Raw genomic sequence first — 26633 nt, forward strand, 5'->3', positions numbered from 1 at the left:
TAGGTCTCAAGTGTGGCCCTTTGATATCCCATTCCTGCTTTAAGAACTTAAGAGGAATTATGGTCTTCATTTTTTAATGTATCTCTACATTGGCCAAGGAGATAACAAGGGTTATTTCTCCTTGACAAAGAGGGGAGAAGGTTTACCATACATTAGGAAGTAGGACATACCAGTCAATTATCAAACTACTACAATGTTAAGTTCAGATTTCTAGCTCCATCAACACACAGTGTAGTAGTAAAAAATTTAGATGAAAAATGCTTTGAAAGACATCAATGAGGAGAACATGTAATAAGAAAATTAGGTATTGGAAACTAATAGGTACTCATCAATTGGGGAATGGTTGATGAACTTATGGAATAAGGATGTAATGAAATATTATTGTGCCAGAAGAAATGATGAAGGGGACATTTCAGACAAACTTGGGATGACCTACACATGCAGTGATGCAAACCGAAGTGAACAGAACCAAAAGAATATTTTATCAGACAGCAACAACACTGTTAAAAGACTTAAGATGTATGAATTCAATTACCACTTACGAGTCCAAGTACCAGTGATGAAGAATGTTACCAACCACCTGAGAAAGCATGAAGTCAGTATGCAGAATGAGACACATACATCTGGACATGACCAATGTGGAAATCTGTTTTGTCTAGATATACGTATTTGTGACAAGGAATTTATTTTTCTCTTTCTTTTCTCCCATCCTGAAGAGAGAGAAAATAAATGCTTGTTAATTGAAAAAAATAATAATTTAACAAAAACCAGGAGAGGCTACACTATTTGTGTCAGTGAAAAATCATTTATTAAGAGCCATTTATGAACCAGGTACGGAGTTAAGTGTTGGAGAGACAAAGAAAAGCAAAAAACAATAATTGTTCCCAAGGAGCTCACATTCTGATGCTGGAGATGACATGCAAACAACTATGTGCAAATTATATTCAGGATAAATTAAAAGTAATTAGTGGAGGCAAGACCCAAGAAATATGGGAGATTGGAAAAGGCTTCGTATGGAAGAAAAGATTTTGGCTGGAACTTAAAACAACGTTACCAGAGTAGGGGGGACAGGCAGTAAAAATGCCCAGTCAAAGGATGAGATGTCTCATTGGAGGAAGAACAAGGAGGCCAGCATCACTGGATAACAAATTATTTTGTAAGCTGAGTGCAAAATGTAAGGTGCTAGAAGATTATATTGTTTCTATAACTAATTAAAAATATAGATGAATTTAAGGTTACATTAGGACACCTATAATCTTAAATCTGATGGATAATTTTTTATTCACTCTCCATGATGCAATGTGAAAGAAAAAAAAGCACATGCATTTATTTATTCATAATGCTTTGTTTTTTCACAGACAGGTTTTTCAGCTGATGCGTTCTGACAAGTCAGTGGTTGCAACATTATTTAATTAAGTGAAGCCCGAACAAATGTAATATACAAATATATTGACATGTGTTTGCCTACCTTAAAAAGAGAAATTCAAAAACTATACCAAATTTCTTCAGAAAAAAACAAAAGATGTTTGTTTATTTTTTAAAAGAAGACAAAAGGACCACTTCCTGTGTCTCAATGAGTAAAATTCAACTAAAAGGGCCTTCGGTGTCTACAAGCAATTTCTACTTTGACATAGACAAACAAGTCAAAGATCTTCATCACGATGTCTCACATATGGTAGGAGAGGATAGTTAACATAGAAACCATGCAAGAAAACAGAAAATTTAAAACCAAACCTTTTTCTCTGGGGAGAAAAATAATTAAAATGAATTTCTGCTCTAAATTAGATTATCTTGATATTTTCTGTACAAGATTTTAGGTACTATAAACACACTTTGACTTTGTCCTGTCATGTTTCTTCAATCAATCACGCAGTAGTCTAGAATTAAATTGAAATGATTAGATCAAGGAAAATCAAATTTTTTAACATTTAGTTTCAGTAATGTAATTATGAAGCTTTTAGTGATATCATAATTACTTTGAAGCTTTGAGCATATGTTTCTACTGAAAGTATTCCACTGAGATTCCACATTAGTAAAGTCAAAAACTTCAAACATTCCATGCAGCAAAATATATTGGTCTTAAAAATAAAAACTAAAGGTAGGAGAAAAAGGTTCAGCTAATTCATAATATCCATGTGATCTATACTATACAAACTACTCTTAAAATTTACCTGACATTTAGTATATTCTATAGTAACTCAAAATTCAAATCACTTGATAGTTTCTCCCTAAGGGCAATTACTAGGCAAAGCAGTAAGGAGAAATATCAGTTAAGAAAGAGACAAAAGAGGTAAGTCCACTTTCCTTGATTTCTAGTTCTAAAGGGAATATTTCCAATTAACTGATGTCAATTCCAATTTTTATCTTGTCCAAGATAACTGAAAAAAGCCTATCCTAAAGTTAATGAATCATAATCTAAGAATGTGAATATATTTTTCATTTATAATTTTCAGTGGCATGATGACACTTTTTGCCCCCAAAAATGCTTTTTCAAGCAAAACAAATATTGCTTTTTTTTTTTTATAAAAGTATAGGTTTCATGGAGACATTTTAAAGATAAGGTGGCTTTGATTGCATGGTAGCAGTCAAACTTTACCGAAAAGCGTGGTGAAAAAGAAAGAATGATAGTGCGTTTGGCATCAAAGGACATGCGCTTAAAACTGAGCTACATGGTTTGTAATCTGTACAGTCTTGCATGAGACACTGAAAACAACTGGTATAGATAACCCACCAGTCTGGGTCTCAATTTCCTCATCTGGAAAATAAAGGGGATGGCGAGCTGAGCTCTAACTTTCCCACACTCTAATTCTATAATTCTCTTGATCTAATTAAGAAAAATGCTCTAAAAGTGGAGATCATGGAAGAACTGAGCTTTCTGATTCCTAAAAAATCAGAAGGTTGACATAATTTCTCATTATTTTTCTGAGGTATCATTATCAGATGTTTCATGCCATACTTTAATATAGGCAATGCATTCAAAATCTTAATCTAAATTAAGATGATTTTCTTTTCCCTATCATCATTACAAAACTCTTCTCACAAAAGATGATAGGTAGCATTATTCTTTTTCCCCCAAAATTTCTGTTAATTTAAAAAAAAAACCCAAAACTCATAAAAGCTAAGAGCAGAAATTAGGGATAAATACAGAGCATCCCAAAAGTCTTAGTTTTAAGCTATTAAAGCCTGAAAGTGTACTATGATTTTCCAGACACTATATATGTCGGAATATTTAGCTCTTGGTGCAAAAATAAGAAATTCAATCACTGACGTCAAAGACAGAAAGCACAAGTAGGGTTTAGGAATCATTACTGATGGAGACAGGATCTGAACTTCCAAAAAAAAGACCATGTCTTTGGGATCTGGACCCCAAAAAGAAAAACCCCCAGACTTTCCCATGTGGCCCAGGTCTAGGGCATTCGATCCTACCCAGTAAATTAAGTTCCCCTTCACTGTCTGCACTTGGCGCCCCCCTCCACTTCCACTCCCTTAATTTCTTCTAGACCTCTGTTCCCACAGTTTTTTTGTATAAAATATCTATCTTTTGTCCCTTAAAGTGCTCAGATTCAGTCTGAGCCATTTGTCAATACAAGGTTTACAAATGCTCAGATTCCTTAAGAGTCTGGCCAATATGGCGGATTTTTAGAATCATGCCCACCTTGACTAGTGTTCTAATAAACTTTGTCTTTGGTTGAAAGAAGGCTTGGGTCAAATTCATTCAAGGCAGGACCTGTGTGTCACTATTTCCCGCTCCTAGCACCACTAAAACCTTTCACAACTATTTATGGAGTAAATTGTTAACAAACAAGATATAGAGGCAACTACAAAAGATAAGACAGGAAAAAAGAATCACAGTTCTAGAGCATGAAGTGACCTCAGAGGTCATCTAGTAAAACCCCATTTTACAGTTGAGGAAATTGGGGACCAAGGAGGTTAAGTAAGCAAGTAGGATAAGAAGGGAAATAACTGAGTAAACAATCTTTGTATCAAGTATCTCTGATAAGGTCCTGCTATCCAAGAAAAACAACAATTAAGAAAAACAATCAACAAATATAAGACCAAAAGCCACTTACCAGTACATAAATGGTCAAAAGATGTGTAAAGTGCTCAAAAGAACTGCAAACTATTAACAATCGTATGAAAATATGTTTCATATGCAAATCACAAATAATAAGATAAATGCAAATTAAAACAAAGCTGAGGTATTTCCTCCCAGGCAACAAACTGTCAAAGATTTTTTTAAAGAGAATGAAATATTCAAGGCCAAAGAACTTGTAGAAAAACTGGCAAAGTAACGCATTGGAGAAAGGGCTATGAAATGGAGTCCCTATCCTTTGACTTAGGTAAGCCCTTGCCAAGCATATATTCCCAAAGTTGTCAATGACAAAAAGGCCTTATATATACCAAAAAAATCATAGTAGGACTTTTCATGAGAGCAAAGAACTAGAAACAAGTTAAAAGGTCATCCTTAAATAAAGAATGGATAAAGACATCATTGCAAAGGAAAGTGCTGTAAGAAATGGTGAACATGATGAGTATGAAGAAACATCTAAAGATTAATGAAGTATGGAGAACCAGGAAAACAATTACACAATGACTTCAACATTATAAACAAAAAATAAATAAATAATAAAGGAGATGCTGTGAAGTTATACAGATCAAGCTATGCCATAAAGAAAAGAAATAAAAAACCCTACACTCAAGGTGTAGAAATATGAATACAGCAGTTTATCTGTTTAATGTGTCGGTTAATAAATGTTTTTGCTTTTTGTCTCTTTGTACATTGTTTTAAGGGATTGCTCCCTGGAAGGGAGAAGGGAAAGTGATACAGTGGGGAAAGTATGTATTGTAAAAACAAATTATATCATTAAAAATGTATTTTAACAAAAACACAAACCTTGAAGAATTACACGTTTTTTCTCTCGGATATAGTAAGTAGAAAAATAATGAATCCATTCAAAGATGTTCAAGCAAAGTCTTTCAGAAGCCACAAAGAATGGAAAAGAAAGGTAGAACTCATCCTAATTAACTCCCATTTGGTCAAAAGATTTATCCAATTAAGATCTAATATTAATATGAATAATGGTTTTGAAAATCCAAAGTGGTATCCTGTAAGCTGACAGATATCAATGTGCTATTCCTTCAGCTCTCTCCCCAAACCCTACAGGTAGGCAGTAAAAAGCTAAGCTTCATTACGTAAGTTTAAAATTGTCACTAATTTCACAATAGCCAAATCTAAATTAATAAGATTTTGCTATATTTACTTTCATATTTTTTTCACAGGAAGAACTGACTTGGTCTTTTCTTACCAGTCAATTTCTGCATTAGCCTACTTAATATCTTGTTCTGTACTCCCCATTTGGTTGACACTTAAATCCTAATCATATTAACGGGCTGCAAGGGATGATACTGTGTCTATTATACGGGCATGTTTGTCAGACATCTAAATTAAATTCTCTTCAAGAAAACCAACTCTGAAATCTTTCAATGACTCTAAGTAAAGCTATATAACACTCTTTTAAAAAATTTGCTTTCTCTCGACAATAGCTGTAACCTTATTTGTGCTTACTAAAAAGTGGCATAATTTTCCAAATATAAAACTGATTCATTTTTACTTACAAAGGACATGAGCAACATTTACCTAGTCAAAACCATGTTAACAATGACAGAAACAACAGCAGCAGCATCAGCAACAGCTAGCATTTATATAGCCCATGAGGCACAAAGCACTATACCGGACCTGCACAATCTGCAGTCCACACTAGTTCATTATATCCTCACAACTCTGGGAATTATGTACTGTTATGCTCATTTTACAGATTAAAAACTTGGGTCTAGCTCTTGTTCTTCTGCCACTTGGGACAGCTACCTTGGAATTTAAGTTTTGTCTGACAGATTTTTTTCCTCTCTTAACTAATACTCAAAAGAAAAAATAGCAAATGTAATACTACAGCAATTTTTTATAGTTCTCATATTTTGTGATGCTGACACTAAAATGAATAAATACTTAGTAAATGAAATAAGATGTAAATGGTAAAAATAACAATTAGAATATAAGTGCATAAAATCCATAAAATATGTTATAAGGCAGGTAGGTACTGATGTATAGAGAGCACTGCAGTCAGAAAAACTCAAGTTCCAATTCTGCCTCAGACACCAGCTGCATGAGCCTGGGCAAGTCATTAGACCACTGTTTGCCTGAGTTTCCTCATCTGTAAAATAGGGATAACAATAGAACCTACAACCTCCCAGAGCTGTGAAGACCAAAAGAAATAATATTTGTAAAGTACTCTGCAAATCTTAAAGCACTGTACAAATTTAATTGTTATTGTCATTATTATCCAAAATTCATTTTGCTACAGTAGCTCATATAAACTCTAAGAATCCTTAAACAGATTCCTAGCCTCACAGAGGAGCATCAGCTCTGGCAGCAAGGCTGTCTCTCTCTCTCTCTCTCTCTCTCTCTCTCTCTCTCTCTCAGGGTTCTAAGGGTACCTAACCCTTAGGAGTCAGGATGATTCTTTAATGCCATTGGCTTAAACCTTCCACTACTGTGCTTACTCCCAAGATTACCAGCTGAGAATCATTTTAACCCATTAACCTTAAACAGTAATTAGAAAAAAGGTCTATATTAAGGTGGTAGAGTAAGAAAAGTTGGTACAAGGTATTCTCTTGAAGACCTGTACCATATTTTTCCAAAAATACATACAGAGTACAGGAGAAACTGAATTCAAGCTAAGAGAATGTATATGAAAAAGGTATAATTCACAGTTCATGGTTTCTGGATGTACAGGTACCAAGTAGGAGCTGAGAGTGCACACAAAAGATGCCACCTATCTGTCAGTCTCTTTTTCTTCCTGATGTTGTTAGACAGAACAACTTTAAAAACTGCTTGGGAGGAAAAAAAGGAGGGGTACTTGGCCACATTCCTCCACCTGTAAGCTTCATATGCTTGAGCATATGGCACCTCAGTTTCTTTTGTAGTTATTCTTTCTTGATCTTAGGTAAATGAGTATGTTAAAAGAGGAGTACCCAAGCAATAGGGTAAATTCTGTATATCCAGGAGTCCCCTCAGAGGTCCCACTGGCAAGTGGAATTGGTAGTAAACGTCATAAGACGCAGTACCAGTGGTCACCAGAGTGCAGTGGTCAATGACACCAATGACAGAGGAAGTGCCTACAGACATGTGAAGAGACAGTTACATGGAGATAATGTCGGCTTCTGAGAGTGGGACCCTTGAAGAAAGTCAGTCTGGCCATGATCTCTAGAAAGATAAACTTAAAACCTAGCAGAAACTATACCTGAGAAAAACTTGGTGAGTATATAGTGAAAGGTAAAAAGGACTCTCCAAGAATTTGTTTGGAGGCAATTCCTTGGCCACATACATACCTTACTACTACTGCAGTAACAAGTTTGGATCCTATGGAACTTGTATGTACAAGGCAAGAGCAGAATGTATCTCTTGTTAGGGGAGGAGAGGGGCAATGATTTTGTTGTTGTTTTTAACTATTTTTACTATGCTATCTTAGTAAATGCCCTTGCTCAAAGCTAACTGAGGCTACTGGTTTTTAATCAAGGAGAAACACACTGATCATTGCTTCTGAGCAACAATATTAAAAAGGATTAGGCCTAGAACTCTGTGAGCAGTAGTCAACAATTCACTAGTGAACTAGCCCACCAATGGGAATGGGAATTAAGGAAGTAGCTATATGTACATAGCACTTTCAGACAAACTGACTGTCCCTAGTAAGAGGAGCCATGTCTGAAACCCAGACTGTTTAACTCCAGTGCTCTTTGCATAATACCAGGCTACCTCTTTTATTTTAGTTAGCTTTTAGTCACTATAGAGAGTCCTTAGTATTTGCAAGCAAATTTCCGTTTCTCAAGAATTGTCTCCTACAACAGATCTTCCCTCAAACTCACTACTGCTTTTTACTTTTAATAAAGTTAAAACACATCAGTGGTGTGGTATAGTACAAAAGACACAGGCACTGCAGTCAGAAGAGGTCAATTCAGATCCTAACGTTTAACACTCCCAGTGTGATACAGGACAAGTCACTGATTCTCCCGTGCCATTTTTTCATCTGTGTAATAGATGCATTCAATGCCTTCTTCCCCTGGTCTATTCTGGCTAAAGTACAATCCATTGTCACAAGTGTGGAACTCGGCTTCTTTCAGAAGTCCTCACGTGCCTCTGCCTTAGTGCTGAATAACTTTCTGCTTTGAGGTGACCCAACAAATAAATCCTTGGTTCCTGTGACAGCAGCAGAGGTAGGGGTACGTCTCAAAAAAAAAGGAGGCTACAGAACCAAGATGAACCTCCTACTCAATAAAATTTAAATGGAGAGAAAACTTACTCTTGCTCCCTATTTTACCTTTCTCCTAAAAAAGGTGATATGGAAATCTCTCTCTAGGACTTCCTATAAAAGAATAGAGAACAGAGGATCTTCTCCCTGACCAGCTACGATAGTTGCTCACATATGGCAATTGACATGTTTTGTCTCAATGACTTGGAGCCCAGTTTTATGGCCCTTGGATTCATTTTCTGCTTTGCATTTCTTTCCTGAGCATAGGTGATCAAACAACAATCCTGAAAAGGATGTTATAGTTTTGGAGACAAACTCGTGAATTTTGAAAGGTCAATTGCTCCTATATGTCAACAGCAAGACCTGACCAGCAGCCAAAAGAATTTTCAGCAATTACCCTTTCCTCAGAGATGACCGCTGACAGAAGGATGAACCTAAGCTCTGGCTTAAACTGTTGAAAGATGTGGATTTTGAGGAATTTGTTCAGGCAGTGCAGAACTGAAGTGAAGATGAAAAAACCTATTCAACAGTCCTGCTATGCGTGTTCTAACTATCAGCCTCCTAGGAAAATAGGAATTGTGGGTTATTATTTCATGTTTAAAATCTTCATCTATGTACAACAGTAATAAGTCTTTTATGTTCTAAGTGTTTCTTTGGTGTGGAGGAAATAAATAGCTGTGGTATACCTAATCTAATTATTTCTTACGCACTGAACTGCTTGGTTTCACCTCTATCATCATGGTTGCTGCACTGGCTACCCTACCTCCTATCTATCTGCTCCCTTTTGAGCTTTCTTTTCTGTGTTGTCTTTCCCTATCATATTTAAGTTCCTTGATGGCAGGAATTCTTTCTTACTTGTATCCTTAGCTCCTAGCTCAGTAAACTTACATGATTTTTTTTCCACTGTTCTAGAATGGGACATAAAAAGTCAAGGACCATGGAAAAAAGGTGCACAAACTCTCTTGAGAGGCCAGTTTCCCCTAGGATTGAACCTGGTCAGAAACCCAAGACGGGGGCTATTCAGTGTGAAAGGGTGCCCCAGGTTTTTTGAGAAACAGAAAATGGTCATATCTAGGGTTGCCTGAGATTTCCAAAACCACCCCAATCCCAGTATCCTTCCTCTCCTTTGAATCTATAGCTCTTAGAATATGTGCTATTCACTTGACATTTACCACCTACTGCCTTTCATCATTAGTCATTTTTATACTGTAGAATTTGTGTTACATATAGCAAAACTTCAAGGGCAAAAATATCTGAGGGGAGGAGTAATCATGCAACTTACAGACAAAGCCAAGGGTGAGAGATTCGAAAAGAATGAGCTCCAATGCAAGGAGATTGGGAAAAGAGCGACCTGCTTGCTAAGTTGGTGTTTTTTTAGTCAAGTTATGTTTTTTTCTCTCTGGATGTGTTGGTGGGATGGTGATAGCCAGTACTTTGTATCCTATGCTGAACTCTTATAAACTTGTTATTTTGGAGACTGATAGTGATATTTGTGGCTAGCAAGGGCTGAATGCTTAATTGACACTCATGTTTTACATGCCTAGGTTCATGATATTAAAGAGGACAGACATTACTCACAGCACCTATTATGTCACAGTATCTTATCTGACTAGACTGTCAGCTTCTTGAGAGCAGAAGCACACATACATACATATTCATGTATGCATGTGCGTACAAATATATGTAAGTGTATATATAACTATATACATGTATGTATGTATATACCAGAGAAGAAGTCTGAATTTTTCTTTTTTTTTAATGGGGTCTTTACAGTACTGTATTGTAAAATTTGGTTTGGTACTATACAAGACTATACGTACATTCTATGCATTTCTGAGTTTCTAAACTTTTTCTTGGTCATCTGATAGCCTTCCCATGTAGTCTGCAGTTTTCACAAAACTGACCAGAAAATTCCCATTAATTTCTTATGCCAACTCATGATACATTGGAATCACAAATGAGGAAAGTTACAATATGGAAGGAATAACTGTATTTATTCCTTTTTTCCCCTCAAAATTGAGTCATCCTTCTGATTTGGCTCATTCTGTTGGTAGTGCCAATATTTTTCAGTTACTCATGAAGAACTCTGTATCTCTAACTTCTCCCTCACTTTATCTAATTAGTTACCTAGAATGTCAAGTCTACCACCATAATATTTGCAAGTCAACAAGTTTCTTGAGAATTGCTATGTCTTACGTGTGTATCTCCGTCCTTTCACTATGTAGCACATATTTCTGTATCTATGTTTATGAAACACATGGCGTTTCCCACAGAAGGAAAATGCCTATATAATAAAAAAGGTTGTGGTTAACATAAGTAGTATTATAAAGAAGTAATAAAAATATTTGATTTTATAATAGTTGCATTACCCATTTACCTTGACTCTTTAAAAAATTCTATCCTATAAGGTGAAATAAAGCATATGTTATGGCAAACTACAGCATAAATCAAGTAATTATCAGATAAGTCTAGTTTCCATATTTAAAAGTTTAGACATAGGTAAATTGTTTAGATTGCTACTAACATAAAAAGTCTCTGTTAAATTCAAATTAAAATGGCAGCTCTGATTAAGAGCTGAGTAACAAAGACTAAAAAAACAAAGGTAAGAAATAATTTCCAAAGTATTCAAACAGTTACTGTAAACTATTTTTCATAGGTTTTCTTTTCACAAGTATGAAACATTTCAAAATCATGAGAAATTTTTTTGTATCTTTGAAGAAAGATTTAAAGACAGTCACAGCTTTAACATAACATGATAAAAAATAGATTTCCATGCAGAGATTAACACTGTTTTCAATCAATAATGATAAAAAATAATAACAGCTAACATTTATATGGTTTATATAATATATAATTTATATATTAAGGTTTACAAAACGCTTTATTTATATTATCTTATTTGATCTTCACAACAGCCCTACTAGGTAGGTACTATCATTTTTCCTATTTTACAGATAGTTAAACTGAGGCTGAGAAAACTTGTCTAAAGTATCTGAGGTTATATTTGAACTCAGGTCTTCCAGATCCTTGATTCCAAGTTCATCCAGCCATTTATCCACTATGCCTTCTAGTTGCCTCAAAGTAGAACATCTATCAAGTTTCATAAAAGTGTGAACTTAAAGGATTTCAAAAGTCCTTAGGAAAAAAGTCTAAATTTACAAAGAGCAGTACCATTTTAGCTACCAGGTCATTGATTACCATCAATAGAACTGAGCCCGAGGACACAACTGTGCTACATTTAGATAAGACCTCCCATGCAAAAGGTCATCATAACTTACTGTGGCGCAATTGTGCACCATTTTCAATATGATTTTCTAATCCTAAACTATGAGTAATGACAGATATAGAGGGTTTGCCTATACATTTTTTAGGTGCCATGGCAAACATCAGATAAATATTCACTCAACTATTAGATATTAATTTTCAGGAATTAATACCCCTGCCATTTCAAGATGAAAAAAAGGTCAACTTGAAAACAAATGGGGAAATATATATTTTTTCTCTCCTTACAAATAAATATGTAAATTTTTAGAATTAGTTTTAACTACAAACATAAATATACACATATATCATTCAAATATTTAAGCAAAGTATAGCATAATATATATACAGTAAATAATGTCTTCATGCCTGAAGTCAAATTTTTTTTTTTAATAATAACTACATTGAAGCCCTTGGTGATAGAAATGTGTAAGAAAATACTTTCCACTGCAGGTAGGAGAGATTTATTGTCTAAACAATTTCATTTTTCTGAGTCATTTTTTTCAAGTTTTTCTGCCCTGCTTTATTTTTTTAAGCATCTCTTCAAACCTGATCCCATACTTCTCACAAAAGCACCATTTCTCACTGACTTCAGTAAAAATTTTGTTTTTGTAACATGGATAGGTCAGAGCATTTAAAACATCAATCACAGTCCAAGGGAGAACTGTGACTGCATTCAAAACAGACTGGAGACTACACCAGAAAACTGTGTCAGAAAAGTAAACCTGGGTTCTGAAAAGGTAGTTCAGAGTAATAACAGCACTCTAACTAATGGAATGAGTATACCAGAAGTTTCTCTTGGACTTAAAACTGGGATCAGAAGAAAGATTGGTCTTCCTCATCCCATTTTGCCCCAATATCAAGCCAAGCGATAAAGCTTGCAGGGGTGGATAACCTGCTGCCTAGGGGCCCTCTGAGTCGTCAAGTGGGGCTCTTTGAATCCAAACTTCACACAACAAATTCTCTTAATAAAAGGATTTGCTCTGTAAAACTTAGACTCAGTTAAAAGGCCACACTCAAGGACCTAAAAGGCCACATGTGGCCTCCAGGCCACAGTTTTCCCACCCTTGATCTTTCTTGACTATTAGCTTACAAGGCTGTCACTGGTAAGGTGAAAAATTAGACATTATTCCATACAACAAAGGAAAAAATAATTTTGTCCAAATTTATCTGGGTACCAAAGGCATTACTCTTTCTAAGATGCTAACTAATATCCAGGCTGTTTTTTAACTTAATCTTCCCCTACGCTTCCTTATTTCATGCCACCTCAAGACATGGCAATTTTTTCAAGATTCTAATAGACTTCTAAAAATGTTTTTAAGTGTCTAAGTGTTTTGTAGACATCGGATAAATTTTTAAAAACTCAAATAAGATACATAAGAAACTTAAAGTTTTTGAAGGATAGACCCAAAAGAACTTGACCTGGCTGAAGCACATCTTTTAAGTATAAGTGCGCTCTATTTTAAGGAAAGCAATGTGTAAAGAGTTATTACAGATAAGATGGTCAGCAACTTTGTCTCCGTTGAGGACAAAGAGGAAATATACTTAAACTGAAGCACTGAGCATTTACATTAGATGTGAAAATGAGATGTTGGTCTAAGTTATCTTTGTTGTGAAACTGCTCAACTTTAAAACCCATTCTTTCTGAAATGAGGTTCTTTTCCATCTAGGGCAGTTTAAATGTCATCTTTCCTAAAAGCCCAGGCCATAAACTAAATGATATCTTAAAGTCTCTTCCCACATAATAATTTCCTGATGTAGGTAAATACAGTACTATTTAACATGCACACAGCATAATATTTTAGTATTATCAACTAGATAACATATTAGTATTTTTTCAAAGACATTACAGGAAAAAAATTTAAAAAGGGTGTACAGTGGCATAGCCACTAAAAGTCCAAGTCAATGGCTGTATAATTGCCACTGGCAGAGCTCCAAGTATCCATACTATACCTCAGCATACTACACCTCTTGACTAAGCCTTTGATTTGCATTAGGTGAAGGCTAAAATGGCTTTTCTGGCTCTAAATATTTATTCACAAATATACAAACTTCTCTATTACACTTGGTATTCCAGCCCTAGATAAATCACCAAAATCCAAAATTTTCAATATGCAGAAAATAGAAATGGATTTAGTTCATTTTCAACTATGCCACCCCAAATTTACAATAATTCATTTTAGATTTAATTATTGAGTAAAACATTGCGTTCTAAACTTCCTACTTTTAAAAATATAACTTAAGACTAAAAAGTACAATCTACTTTTATGAGAATAAGCATTGCAATTAAAATATAAAAAATATACAGAACAGATTTGACAAATACATAGAATTTGGGGGCTCCTAAAAGAGCCCCCAAATATAACAAAACAATGTTATAATATATAACAATATAACAAAACAAACCCTGATACATAAAAACATAACAAAACAATGGAAACCTAGATAAGTTCCTCAGTGTAATGACCTAATAACAGTAAAATCATAGTATGGTTTTTCTTATAATAATATAAAATATACAGATACATTACTACTAAAATTTATACATCTTTTAAATCTGTAGTCCACATTCTATCTTCTGATGCCCTCTTGGCTTTTTTACATATGGCATTTAAAGTAATTCACAGTAAGTCTGCAAAGTGCTTTTCCCACAAAAACCCTGTGACAGATAGTACAAGTAACATGGCCATTTTAGAGAGGACTTTTAATTCAGAAAAAATTAAATTGTTTGTCCACAGTTATATAACTAGAAACTGTAGAGTTTAAAATTTCAACTCAGGTCTCATGACTCCTAGCACTTTCTGTAACAACATGTTCCCTCTTTCCCCATGTTTAATCATTTGTTTGCCATTGTTATGTTAAAAAAGAAACTTTTAAAGAACTATTCTGAGGCATCTGCAAGCAATCATTCATGAGGGTCACAACATCATGCAATCAAAGCATCAGCTATATATATATGGTATTCATTTCTTGTTTCCCTAAGTCACCAGAACACTATGGGACGTGTTTTGTCCAACTACTGTGGTTTTTTTAATTACATAATCACTTTTCAGTTGATAATCTAGGGTTAAATGAATTCCTTAGACTGAAGCCAATTGTAATAATTTTAGATATTTATATATGTATACTTATAAATATATAATTATTTAAAATATACACACATGGCTATTTTCAAACTTGTTGATTTTCCTTACTTTCCAACACTTCAGGGGCTTGAAATTTTGTTGATGTGGTCCTTCTTCCATTGATACTTATTGCAACCCCTCTATGAGTCATATTTTAATCTTGACTGCATAGGACAACAGATGAAAAACTACAGGGCACCTCAAAGATACTCCAGTTCAACTTCTCTAATTTTACATAAGAGAAAACTGAGGCCCAGATGACTTAAATGACTTACCCAAGCTGTAAGAAGCAGAGCTATGACTCCAACTCAGGTTCTCTGACTTCAAATCCAACACTTTTTCCCACTTAGCCATGACTTAGTCTTAGCCTCTATAGCCAAATAAATATGATCACTCTATAGCCAACTCTCTGATATACTTAGGATGATCCCCAGAATACAAATAAAAAGCCCTTCATTGGGCCATATTCAGAATCCTTTTGGCTTGTTAAAATTTACCAGGTTATATGCTCTACCGGTCATGAGTCCATCATCATATTCACTGAAACATAAAATAGTGGAGTACAGTGGAAAGGTTGCTAATTAAAAGGCACAAAAAAATATGGCAATTCATAATTCAGAAAATATCCAAAGTACATTAGACCAAGTACTCCAAACTTTCCTAATCAGCGCACCGGTATTTCTTTCCCCCCTCCTGACCTATTCCCAATGTGAATTTTATTGTAAATATTTATTCTTTGGACTTTGTTTTTTACCTTTGTCAAGGTTTACATGTTGCCTGAGTAGTCTGCATAAAACATTAACTTAATCTGGTTTGTGACAATTACCTGCTAGACTTGGAATTAAGAGAACTGGTTTGTAATCCCAGTTTTACCACTAGCTTCAAGACAATGGGAGTTACTTTAACTTTCTGGTTCTCCATAAAACAGAAACATTCATGTCAACACTATCTAGCTCCCAGGGTAGTAGTAGGGAAAGTGTTTTGTAAACTCTAAGGAGTCATATATAAATGTGTGCTATTAATAATATTTTTCAAACATTAATTTCCATGAATCATTGACTGGAAAGCAGTACCAAGATAGAAGGGGTAAGGAAAGGACTATGATTCCAAAACTCAACATAGCTTATTTCTACATAGTCCCAAAGGAATATGATACTCAGGTATTTATTTCTTCAGTGACAGGAAGAATATTCTTTTACATTGTATCATTAATTTTATAATAAAATTAAAATGTTTAAGAAGGGACAGCTTCTCTAAAAATAAACAAGCACCACACATAAACACAGTAATATGTTTTCTGAACATTTATGGATGGAACTGGCTCCGAATATTCACTTGCAACAATTAAAGATACTGTATCAGTAATTCTCAATGTGCCAACAATAATGCAGAAACCAATTCCATAAAACCCCAAACACTGGTTGTGAGAAGTCATTGATAGTCCCGTAAAGATGGTCCTAAGCATATTTTTTTCCATTAATTTTTAGGGGCAAATTTATAGGGGTAAAAAAACCAAACAAACACAAACTTGCTCACTATTTTGCCTAACAATACTAAGAATACCTCTAACTTAAAAAAAAATTAAAAGCTGTTTTCCATCTATCACCGATCTCAATTTGTCCTAGACTTCAAAACACCCCCTCAAATAGGGCATTAAGAAAAGCTAGTCAAAGACTTCGAGAAGTTTAAAGACCACGTGGGAACAACCTTTCTCCGCAAGGCTGACGTCACTGCAAGCCTATCACTTTCGTGTCCTGCTTCTTGGGGGTCTCCCTGGGATGGTCAAAGGTTGCTTGCAGACAGATTAGGGCAAGGAAGGTGGGGGAGGACAGGTGGTGATGGGGAGGAAACATGAGCATGAGAAAACCAGGGGCGCCTTTGACCTTCGAAAACCTCCACAGCTTCTGAAGGTCGGCAGGGTTTGCGGGGGTCGGGGTCAATTTCCAGCGGGCACTTTCAGGGTGACGTTCTTTGGCTGGCCTCCTTTTCAGGGGAAGGGAGCAGTGGTCTCATACAACCCGCGGGGGAAAGGAAAGGTGGGCTCAGCACCTGCGTATCGGCTGGGGGTCGGGGGAAGGGGGCACTTCAGCCTTCAGTTGGGGGCAAAACCAGGGGAGCCAAAGGCCAGAATCGCCTGTTCTGGCCTCTACTGGGAGGGGCAGGGCTCTGGGACACTCAGAGCACCCCTCACCTCGCTAGGTGACCCAGACCGTCCTTGACAGTGACCAGCAGGGTCTCACACCTGCGTCAAGAACCAGCACATGGTGGGGGAGGGAAGAGGCGGCGGAAAGCAGCTGTACCTGGAGAACACCCACGTACCTATCATGGTCACTGGGCAGGTGGTGGCTCTAAGGACAGACGAAGGAGGCTTAACATGCGCGCAGCGGCCTGCCCCGAGGGCCCGCGCTCGCCTCCTACAACCAGCGTTCACAGCTTTAAAGCCTTCAGCTCCCCGCTCCCTTTGTCCCCGCCCCCTCCCCGACCCTTCCCTACCCCGCCCCCTGAAGATGCGGGGGCGGGGGGGGGGGTGAAGAGGAGGTAATGCGCACGCGCATGTATACGCACACGTCCCTGAGGGCTTCTGGGAGATGTAGTGCGGAACCTGCCGCTCATTTTCTAATCCGCCCCGCCCCCGCCCTTTTGCCGGCTCTTGGCCTGGAATGGCTACGTCATTGGGAGACTTCCGCTGCGATGTTGATACGTTGCCTAGCAACCTCGCTGAGGACCTTTGGAAGCCTGTTGCAGCTGCAGAATACGGTCCTGCCCCCCTTTCTGCCCCTCCCCTTCCCCAAACTCCCTCTTCACCTTGGAGCTGCCAAACAGCTGGAACTAGAAGCAAACCCGGGCAGGACCTGGAGGGTTGAATTCATTACCATTACAGTGCCGTTTTTACTCTCCATAACCCCACTCCGGCTGTGTCTTTCCCTCCCTCCCCTCCACCGCCCAGTCATTCTTAAAGCCCTGGATGTGGGAACAAGACATTTCCTAGGAAGATGGTGGCAGAAAAAGAGACCCTGAATCTAAATAAAAGTCCAGAGAAGATGATGAAGAGGACCAAACTCCAGCCTCCACAGCCACTCCCCGTGCACCAGCCGCACACCCTGGTTTCTGACGGCTTCACTGTCAAAGCCATGATGAAAAATTCAGTCGTAAGTGATAAATCTCCTCGATTCCATGCGCTCTCTCCGAATCAGGCAGGGTACACGGAGATACAGGTGCACGGTCGCTATCCGGAAAGGGTTGGGGCAAGTGAAACGCGGTGCCCGTCATCCTGCGGTGATTGAATAATAATAAAAAAAATAACGTTTTGATTGATAAGCACCTTCCCAAGATCTCACCTGATAGTCTTCAGGCCTCCCACCCTGCTCCAGCTGCTGCTGGTCTGAGGAGGATTTCCTTCCCCTGCCCCCACCCCAGATTCAAGACCTTTCACTTCATGAATTCCGAGTTTTACATGAATCTCTTGTAAAACTGTCAAGCCGACATAAATTCACTCAACTATCAGACAAAATAATATTAAAAGCAGAAAATTTTAAGCTGTCCAAACCCCCATTAAATATGGATGTATTACTGAAGTACAAAATATTTCAACTGTTCTTCCTAATACAAACTTTAAAAGCCTGGCCCCCTCCAAAGATGCCCAAAAACTGACCTTTCAATTAGATTTTAATCAAATTTATGTCTGCCTATTGGTATAATCAAAATATTATTTTGATAGTATTTTTAATACTATGTTTGTGCTCTTTAGAAATAAAATAATCTTAAGAGCAAAAAAGAGGGAAAATAGTCGGAGTATACAGTAAAACAAAGTGTATGGATGACTTCTTTACATAAGCTTAATTAATAAATTATGCCTCTCTTTGATAAATGATTTTGAATTAAGTATAACAAACTAAATTTACCACATAATTGGGAATAGAACTTCAAGTAACTAAAACAGCTTTCAAAGTTGTATAACTTACACTGGTAGAATCTGAGTAGTTATACTGGAATTTATCTTTTCTCTAATGTTACATTAAACCCATATACTTATTTGTATCTATGTGTTACTCATACAGTAAGTTTATGAAATGACTACCTTTTGGACAAGACTATTATGATGTTATACATAGTGTCTCATTTAGAATGTGTGTGTGTGTGTGTGTGTCTATGTCTGTGTTTCTTGAGGTTTGGGAAAACAATACATTTCTGTTTACAAAAACCTCATTCTTTTCATTATAAAGTAGAAGTTATACTTAAAGTCAAAAGATTCTCACGTATCACCAACATACAGTACCAAATTTATTCCACTTAGGAAGATGATTTATTTTTCTTTTATCTAATATTCATAATTCCTTGTTCATAACCTATTTTACTAGTTTACTGGAATTTTATAAGACTGTATAAAACATTTTCTGTTTTCTCTTTAATGACATTAGTTCATGCTCATTACAAAGTCATAATTCATAATACAAATCTGTATCTTCCAACATACTTAGACCTTTTGTTATTTAGCATAACCTCTCCTAAAGAGTGTATGGCCTAGTAAAGTCACATATTTCAGTACTTTTATTTTTCACAAATGTAACTCCATCTTCAAATAACAATTCCTTTGAGGAAGATTTCTTATAAATACCTTTTCTTGTGAGGCGTAAGCATCTTCCTTTATTTATTGCTTTAATATATCTCCAAAGTGATTCTGAAAACATGGGTCATTTCTTGTTATTCCTTTTGGTGGAAAGTAACATTTTCTGTGAATAACAAAATACAGAAAGTTTATTTGAAAGTAATAGAAAAGATAGGTAAATAAAAGGGAGGTAAATAATATGTGTGAGCAACTTGTAGTAGCAGCCTGCACCCTACTAAGTGTGATTGGACCAACAGGACTTTCTTCATTTCTCTGGCACTTACACCTGACCATTTCTTTTTTCAGCAATATAGACCTTCCCATGATTATGAAGTTATTAACTCCAAAGAGTGTCTTTTCTAAGGTTTATCTTCAGTCAATGAATGGGATACAGCTTGTATCAGTTTTCAGTGACATAATAATCTAAAACTCTGGGCAACTTCTCTTCTTCAACTCACCCCCAGTTCTTGTGTCCGATTTTTCAGTCTTTAAATAAGTCACAATTACAACGCTCCATATTAAAAACATATGGCAATTTATCCTAAAGAGTTACCATGGGAACTCCTGATGCTCCTTTTAGAATGTTTTGGTCATATAGATATAAATCTGATCATAATCACAGAATCAAACAGATGGACTGTATAAGGAGAAATACTTTATATGTAATCATATTCAATAATAATAAGATAATGTAAAGTTTTTGTAAAATAAAACCATATAATTTATCTTTTTACATTCAAAATCTATATGTATATAGTCAAGCATTCTATGTACCAATATACCATACATATAAATATACCATAAATATAAATTATGTGAATAGTAAATCCATATTATTCTTGTAATTTCTTAGCTTTCATGGAACTTTTTAGTTGTTCCTGAATAGCAAATGACTTCCAAGAAACTCTTTATTGTACTTTGAGTAAGATGATATGCCTTTATTCCATTATTTTGTAATATTTGCCTGAAAGTAGAGATGGGAGGAAAAATGACATGTAAATAAAATGGATGATTTCATATTTTTTCTTCTTTCCACCTAAGCCTCTACACAATACTTTGGCATAGGTATAGATATCTGGAATAGGAGTTAGTTTCAGGCAGATACTGCATGATACTGCAAGGAGATATGCATAATATCCAATTCTTGTCTTATAGTAAGTCTCCATTTCCTTTCTAGCTGAATGAACATGGTGTCAGATCAACATTCAGGGAGAGCAAGGAGAAAGAAAAATAACTTCCCAGCTTCTCTTTTACATACAGGAAATAGCTTAACTCTTGACATGTCTGTGATCCTTCCCTAATTTCTTCATTTCCCTGGGATCTTAAGATAGTGATTGGTGGGAATACAGGGCATTATTTGTTAACTCCACTCACATACCTCTGTTGGGAGATCTTTGAGAATTGTAATTAGTTGAAGCAGGGAAAAAAATAAGAAAAAGTCTTACTCTCATTTGACTTTTTAAATTTACTTGCCCTCATATAGTTACTAACCTGTTCTCATGACCTTGATTGAACTCTGCAAAAATGTTTCTTCTTTGACTATTGTATAACCGTAAATATATAGGCATATAGGTAGAAAATCAAAATTCTGATGATATCGAATCTGTTTTTATCAAAATTATTCTCCATGTTTATATAAACTAGTCTCAGAAAGATTTTATAGAGATTCAAAGGCAAGTGTATGGGTCAGTGGTTGTTGATGTCTGTTCTATCACATGTTTCTGCTAGAAAAAAAAAAAGCTCCTTTTTGGCAAATCTCCCAATCTGATGCTTGAGGGAATTTAAAAATTGTGGTGTTTTCATTATATATTTTCAGTTAGGTTCAATCACTAATTCCACCTTCATATTTATCAATGCCAATATTATTTCTTGTATGGAATATCAGTGAATACTGAGGTAAAAGTCCAAACTTTGTGGTTCCACTATCATTATCAGTGAAAATAAAGCCATAAAAATTCAAGAAGATTTATTTCATTTGCAACTATTTGCTATTGTCTGGTATGAAACGCAGTTGTCAAGATCATCTAGTTTAGGTGGGTCTTAGGAAAAGCTCTCCACAGATTAATTTTCTCCTCATTTGCTTTTTAGAATTTAATGAGATTATTTATACTAGTTCTGTCCTCCTCCTCCATAATGTTTTGTAAATGAGCTTGCACCCTAAATATGTGTTACTCTACTCCTCCAGTTGACAAGAAGATTACACATGTTGATTGAGCAAGATTTCTGGTTCCTTTTGACCTCCTTATTATGAGAACTATTTTGATTCACTCACATTTTTTAAGGAATGGTATCTTTACTTTTGGAAGAAATTTTTTTTTCATTCTTTTGGTACTGAGAACTTGTTTGAATTGTTTAGATTGAAGCATATTCTCACTTTTGTCACTTTTTCTGATTTGAATTATACACGGATGATTTTGAAAAAAGTGACACATTTTATTTTAATGATAGAGATATTTTACAAGTAGTAATAACAAACCATCTTTATGATAAATTCCCTGAAAATTGTGTTTACCTATCTGTTAACAAAAAGAGGGTAAATATTCTTTAACTTGCATAGCATGAAATTTTAGTGCTTCTCAATATTACCTTGTTGACAACATTGTTGAAGTTATGTGTGTATATACGTGTTTGTGTGTTTCTTGTCTCTAATTCGCTCGCTTTCTACAACTCTTGATTTTTTCTGAATTCTTTATATTTGTAATACCGTATGGTATATATTCCATTATGTTCATATAATATTTTGTTTTCAGTTCCTTATTTACATAAGATCTGCTAAGGACATTTTTGTATCCCTTTTTCTAGGTGCCAGACTCCTTGTGGACTAGTAAGGTCTGAACAATTTAGTAACTTTTCCCATATTATCTTAAAATTGTTTTCTAGAATGGTCAAGCCAAGTCACATCTCCACTAACACTGAATTAGAATACTCGTCTTCTTAAAAATAGCAGCTAGGTGACATAGTGGATAGAGTGCCAGACCTGGATTAAGAAAGACCAGAGTTCAAATTCAGCGTCAGATGCCTACTAGCTGTGTGACTCTGGCCAATCCTGTTTGCCTCAGTTTCCTCTGTAAAATGAGCTGGAGAAGGAAATGACAAACCACTCCAGCATTTCTGCAAAGAAAACCTCAAATGGGGTCGTGAAGAGTTGAGCACAACTAAAACAACTGAATAACAGTTTCGTCTTAAAAGTCATTCTACCAGTATTTCCCATCTTTTTTAAACTTTTCACTAATAAGGGTGAGGTAACATGTTAGGGTTATTACAATTCGCATTCCTCTTTTTTATTTTTAATACTATATCCATGTGATTATTGATTGATAGCATTTCTCTTTTTGAAAAGTTTGTTAATAGTCTTTAACCATATATCTATTTAGGGAATAGCACTTATCTTAAGTTTTGGGGTCAGTTAAAATATATATTAGATATAATATTTTTATCAAAGGCATTTAATGCAAATATTTGCAAATATGCGTCTTCTGATAATAATCACTTTGACTTTGTGTTAAAACTTTTTGTTTTATATAATAAAGACAATATTTTGTCTTTTATAATTTCTTTTTTCCTTACCTGATTATGAATTTTTACTAAATCCTTAGCTGTAATAGATGCAAGCTTCTATTTTCCAAATTTTGTACTAAGATTTTCTGTATTTGGGTTTTTTACCCGTTTGAAATTGATTGTTCCATGTATGTTTGATAATTTTTTCTGGACTTTTTTTCTAGTTTTGCCAGCTATTCTTTTAGAAGGAGACCTTTGTCTACTGAGTTAATGCCTTAAGATTTGCTGTATATCAGATTACTGGATGTAGTTCTTTCTGGGAGGTCAATCTAGGTTTTCCTGATTTAGTCTATTCCAGTAATGTCCTCCACTTCTTACACGATGATATCATAGAATCAACTTAACATCTCTGGGCCTCCAGTTTCTCATATGTAAATTGAGACAGTTGGACTAAATAATGTGTAAGAACTGTTCCAATTTTGAACCTTTATAATTCCATAATCTTAATGCTAAGTGATGTTAGACAGTGGCTACCTACTCTGCTTATTGCTACCTTCAACTAAAAAAAGACAACTAATGAAATCTGCTGCATAAAACAATCCCTGTGCATGTGATGACCATATATCACTGTTTCCCAGCTTCATAAATAATGGCTAAAAGGACAATTTGGTTTTAAGGCTGGCAGTGCTAAGTATCCTGGAGAAGGCAGACCTGAGACTTGTGATTATCTAACAAAGCCAAGTTGGTGAATCCAGTGAACAAGCAGCTGCTATAAATTCTTTTGTTTAAAGGTAGCATGCCCAAAGTGTTCAGAAAGTTTATCGTAGCATAAGAATCATTGAAAACACATGATGTAACACATGATGTAACACATGATGTAATAACATGTTGCAAGACTAAATTAGGTCAAACACCTAGGTCTACAAACTGGTTAAAATAGTAATCTCAGAACAATATAAAAGTACTGATTTTGAAAATCAAAGAAGAGATAACCAAAATTGAAGAGAAATATTTCATTGAGCATGTAAACAAAATTTAAAATCTTAAAATTAAAAATAATTAAACCATTAAATGATTAAATTAAAAAGAGTGCATCCCTCATTTATTTTAACACAATAGTATTTTAGGAATAAATTGATTTTCCTTTAATATAATTAAAACTATTTGTAGTCAAGAGCTAGCAAATTACCAAATTTTCTAAATGAAAAATGAGGAGGAATTCATAAGTAATGGAGAGGAGAAAAAAGATAAGTAAGAGAAGCTAATCTCCCCATTTGTCTGAAATTAAATTACGTAGATGAATCTGTACAAAAAAAGATTTTCAATGAGAGAAATAAAATAAGAAATAGAAAATCCAAAAAGCTCAGCTTTGTAAATGGTAAAACCAAGGTGTGAACCCAAGTGCTATAACTCTATATCTAACCCTAAGTTTATATCCACCAGTAATCATAGTCAATATATTTCTTTAATGAGATCATACTCTTAAACTTTTTCTATTCTGTAAATGCAAGTGAATTTCAGTTTTTAAAAATATGACTTATTTTCCCTTCTCTCACTATTTTAGCATGTATTAGTATGAAGAACTTCTGGTGAGGCACCTTCCTCTTGCCTGTAGAGATATGTACATCTTGTCCAACACACGTTTTTAAAGAGTTGCCTAGGGCGCTGAGTTGTTAAATGGTTTGTTTAAAGTGTTGTTTTTCAGTCATGTCTGAGTTTTTGTGGTTCATGGGGTTTTCCTGACAAAGATTCTGGAGTGGTGTGCCATTTCCTTCGTAAGTGACTTGCCCAGATCACACAGCTAATTGTCTGAGGTCACATTTGAACTCAGGTCTTGCTGACTCCATGCTCAGTACACTATCCACTGTGCCACCATTTTGCCTCCTATATTTAGCCAGTGTGTGTTAGAAGTGAGAAGTGAGCCTACAGCATCCTGAGTCAGACAGTTTCTCCAGCTATTATACCATACTGCTTTTCTTTTCTCTCTTACTCAAATTAGAAAGAATAAATAAATAGATTTATGGTTTTCTAATATTAAAGATATTTACAATTTTAAATTATTTATAAAATGATGATTGTCAGTTTCAGCATTTTGTAAATTCTTTTTGACATGAAATATTTAGAATGCAAATGAGTGGTTTGTTCCTGCTGCCCACTTGTGACTCCTGGAAGGCTTGTTTAGAATGTGCAGACAAACTAGGCTATATTTAATGATGTTTTCTTTTCCAAGTCAAAGGTCAGTGTTGGTACTTTTCAAAATGGAGTAAATTGCCAGATTGTTATAGTTTACTTTGGCTAAAAGCATTTTCTGAATGTCTCCTAGGCAGCGGAATTGAGACCTGAATTAACTACATTAAAAAAAGAATTAAAAAATGTTTTTAATAAAGGTCTTTAGGCCCAAAGTCATACAGATTGTTGTCTGACCCAATATATGATGGAGCGATGTTTTAAACTTTCATACATTTTCATTACTGAGACAAACAGTAAATGCTTTGTCTCTCTCATTCTTTTAGGGGAAGCATTCGTACCTAAACTGAGTTAGCTCACCTACTGAAAGGTGAAGCGAAAAGCTCCTCACCTACAGTGGAGGGGAACAGGTGGGGTCACAGGATAACACGGTATATATATAAAAATAGCTATAACTGATCATTGTTTCAGGAATTTTGAAAAGATCTTTTCTGATTGGAGTGATCAAGAAAGCAGGTTTGTAAGAAAAAAAATGACATTTAAACTAGACCTTGAAGGATGATTAAGATTGGTACAGGCAAAGCTGACAGTAGAGGACATTTCAAGTATATATGGAGGGGGGGTTAGAAAAGAACAAGTCATGTACTGGGAATTGTGAGTTGTATAGTTTGACTAGTCTCTAGTTGTAGAATAATGAAAGATAAGGGAAAAAAACAAGTTATTTGTGTTACGCAGGTAGCAGGAAGAGCACATTATTTGAATTCAGAAAACTCAGACTTCTTATATGCTCTAATACTTAATACCTGTGTGAATCTTGGGAAATTTTTTTCTACCTGATTGTGCCTCAATTTCTCCATCAGTAAAATAAAAATGCTGGGCTGAATGACATTTAAAGGACTTTGCGGCTCCAATTCCTGTGATTACAGATTTTTACTTTGCTTTTGGTTTTGGAGAGCCATTGGAGTTTTGTTTTATATATACATATTATATGTGTCTATATGTATATATATATATATACATACATAAAATATGATAATATACATATATGTGTATATATATATATATATATACACACATAGAGAGATGCCTATTTATACACATGCATACATATGCTTACATATGTATATACATTTATTTAGCAAAGGAGTGATATTAATATAGTGCTTTATAAAAGTTTTCTGGAAGATGCGTGTAGAACATAATGAAAATAAGAGACACTGGAGGCAAGAAGCCTACTGAAAAGAATACTGTAATAAACTAGGCACAGAGTTAATAATAGTAGCTTAACATAGTGTGAAGGTAGTAAAAATAGAAAGGAACGGGTAGATTATATGAAAGAGATTGTGAAATAACAATTGGCAGGATCTGGTAAATAAGTAAGTAGGAAAGACAAAGAAGTGAAATAAAAGTTTAATCTGAAATTTCAGTCTTGGCTGTCTAGGAGAATGGTGGTACTATTTATCCACAGAAATATGGAAGTCATTGGTAGAATTGACTTGGAAAGCGCTGAAGAATTGAGGAAGATAATGAAGGATTTTGTTTTAAACATGTTAAATTTGAGGTGCCAATGAAATATCCAGGTCAAACTGTCCAGTGAAATTTCAAGTAACAAAATAGAGCTTGGAAAAGTCCAGAATTTAAAGAATCATTCAA

At 35.3% G+C, this 26633-nt stretch overlaps 2 protein-coding genes, 1 long non-coding RNA gene and 1 pseudogene across 5 annotated transcripts in view; 1 reads left to right on the forward strand and 3 right to left on the reverse strand.

The window, feature by feature from the left end:
* LOC140530428 (14-3-3 protein epsilon pseudogene) overlaps positions 1 to 2650 on the reverse strand; it is a 127825-nt pseudogene extending 125175 nt beyond the window's left edge.
* Positions 1 to 17152, reverse strand: part of PRKN (parkin RBR E3 ubiquitin protein ligase) — a 1884374-nt gene extending 1867222 nt beyond the window's left edge. The window contains exon 1 of the mRNA XM_072637710.1: positions 17009 to 17152. Coding sequence (XP_072493811.1) covers positions 17009 to 17015 — 7 coding nt within the window. The 5' untranslated portion in view covers positions 17016 to 17152. The remainder of the gene's footprint in view (positions 1 to 17008) is intronic.
* A 215-nt stretch (positions 17153 to 17367) lies between these two features.
* Positions 17368 to 26633, forward strand: part of PACRG (parkin coregulated) — a 583000-nt gene continuing 573734 nt past the window's right edge. The window contains exon 1 of one of the 2 annotated variants that reach the window (XM_072637723.1): positions 17368 to 17838. In XM_072637723.1, coding sequence (XP_072493824.1) covers positions 17683 to 17838 — 156 coding nt within the window. In that variant the 5' untranslated portion in view covers positions 17368 to 17682. The remainder of the gene's footprint in view (positions 17839 to 26633) is intronic. The other variant, XM_072637724.1, reaches the window with a different exon arrangement.
* Positions 17837 to 19794, reverse strand: LOC140522369 (uncharacterized). 2 transcript variants are annotated; one of them, XR_011973316.1, is made up of 3 exons: positions 19754 to 19794; positions 19305 to 19419; positions 17837 to 17960 (listed from the first exon to the last, which is right to left on the reverse strand). It is a non-coding gene; the product is annotated as an uncharacterized lncRNA (long non-coding RNA). The 2 variants fall into 2 exon arrangements; XR_011973317.1 differs by lacking the exon at positions 19754 to 19794 and adding an exon at positions 19580 to 19694.

This window comes from Notamacropus eugenii, chromosome 2 (assembly GCF_028372415.1).
Source record: "Notamacropus eugenii isolate mMacEug1 chromosome 2, mMacEug1.pri_v2, whole genome shotgun sequence".
Classification (NCBI taxonomy): Eukaryota; Metazoa; Chordata; class Mammalia; order Diprotodontia; family Macropodidae; genus Notamacropus; species Notamacropus eugenii.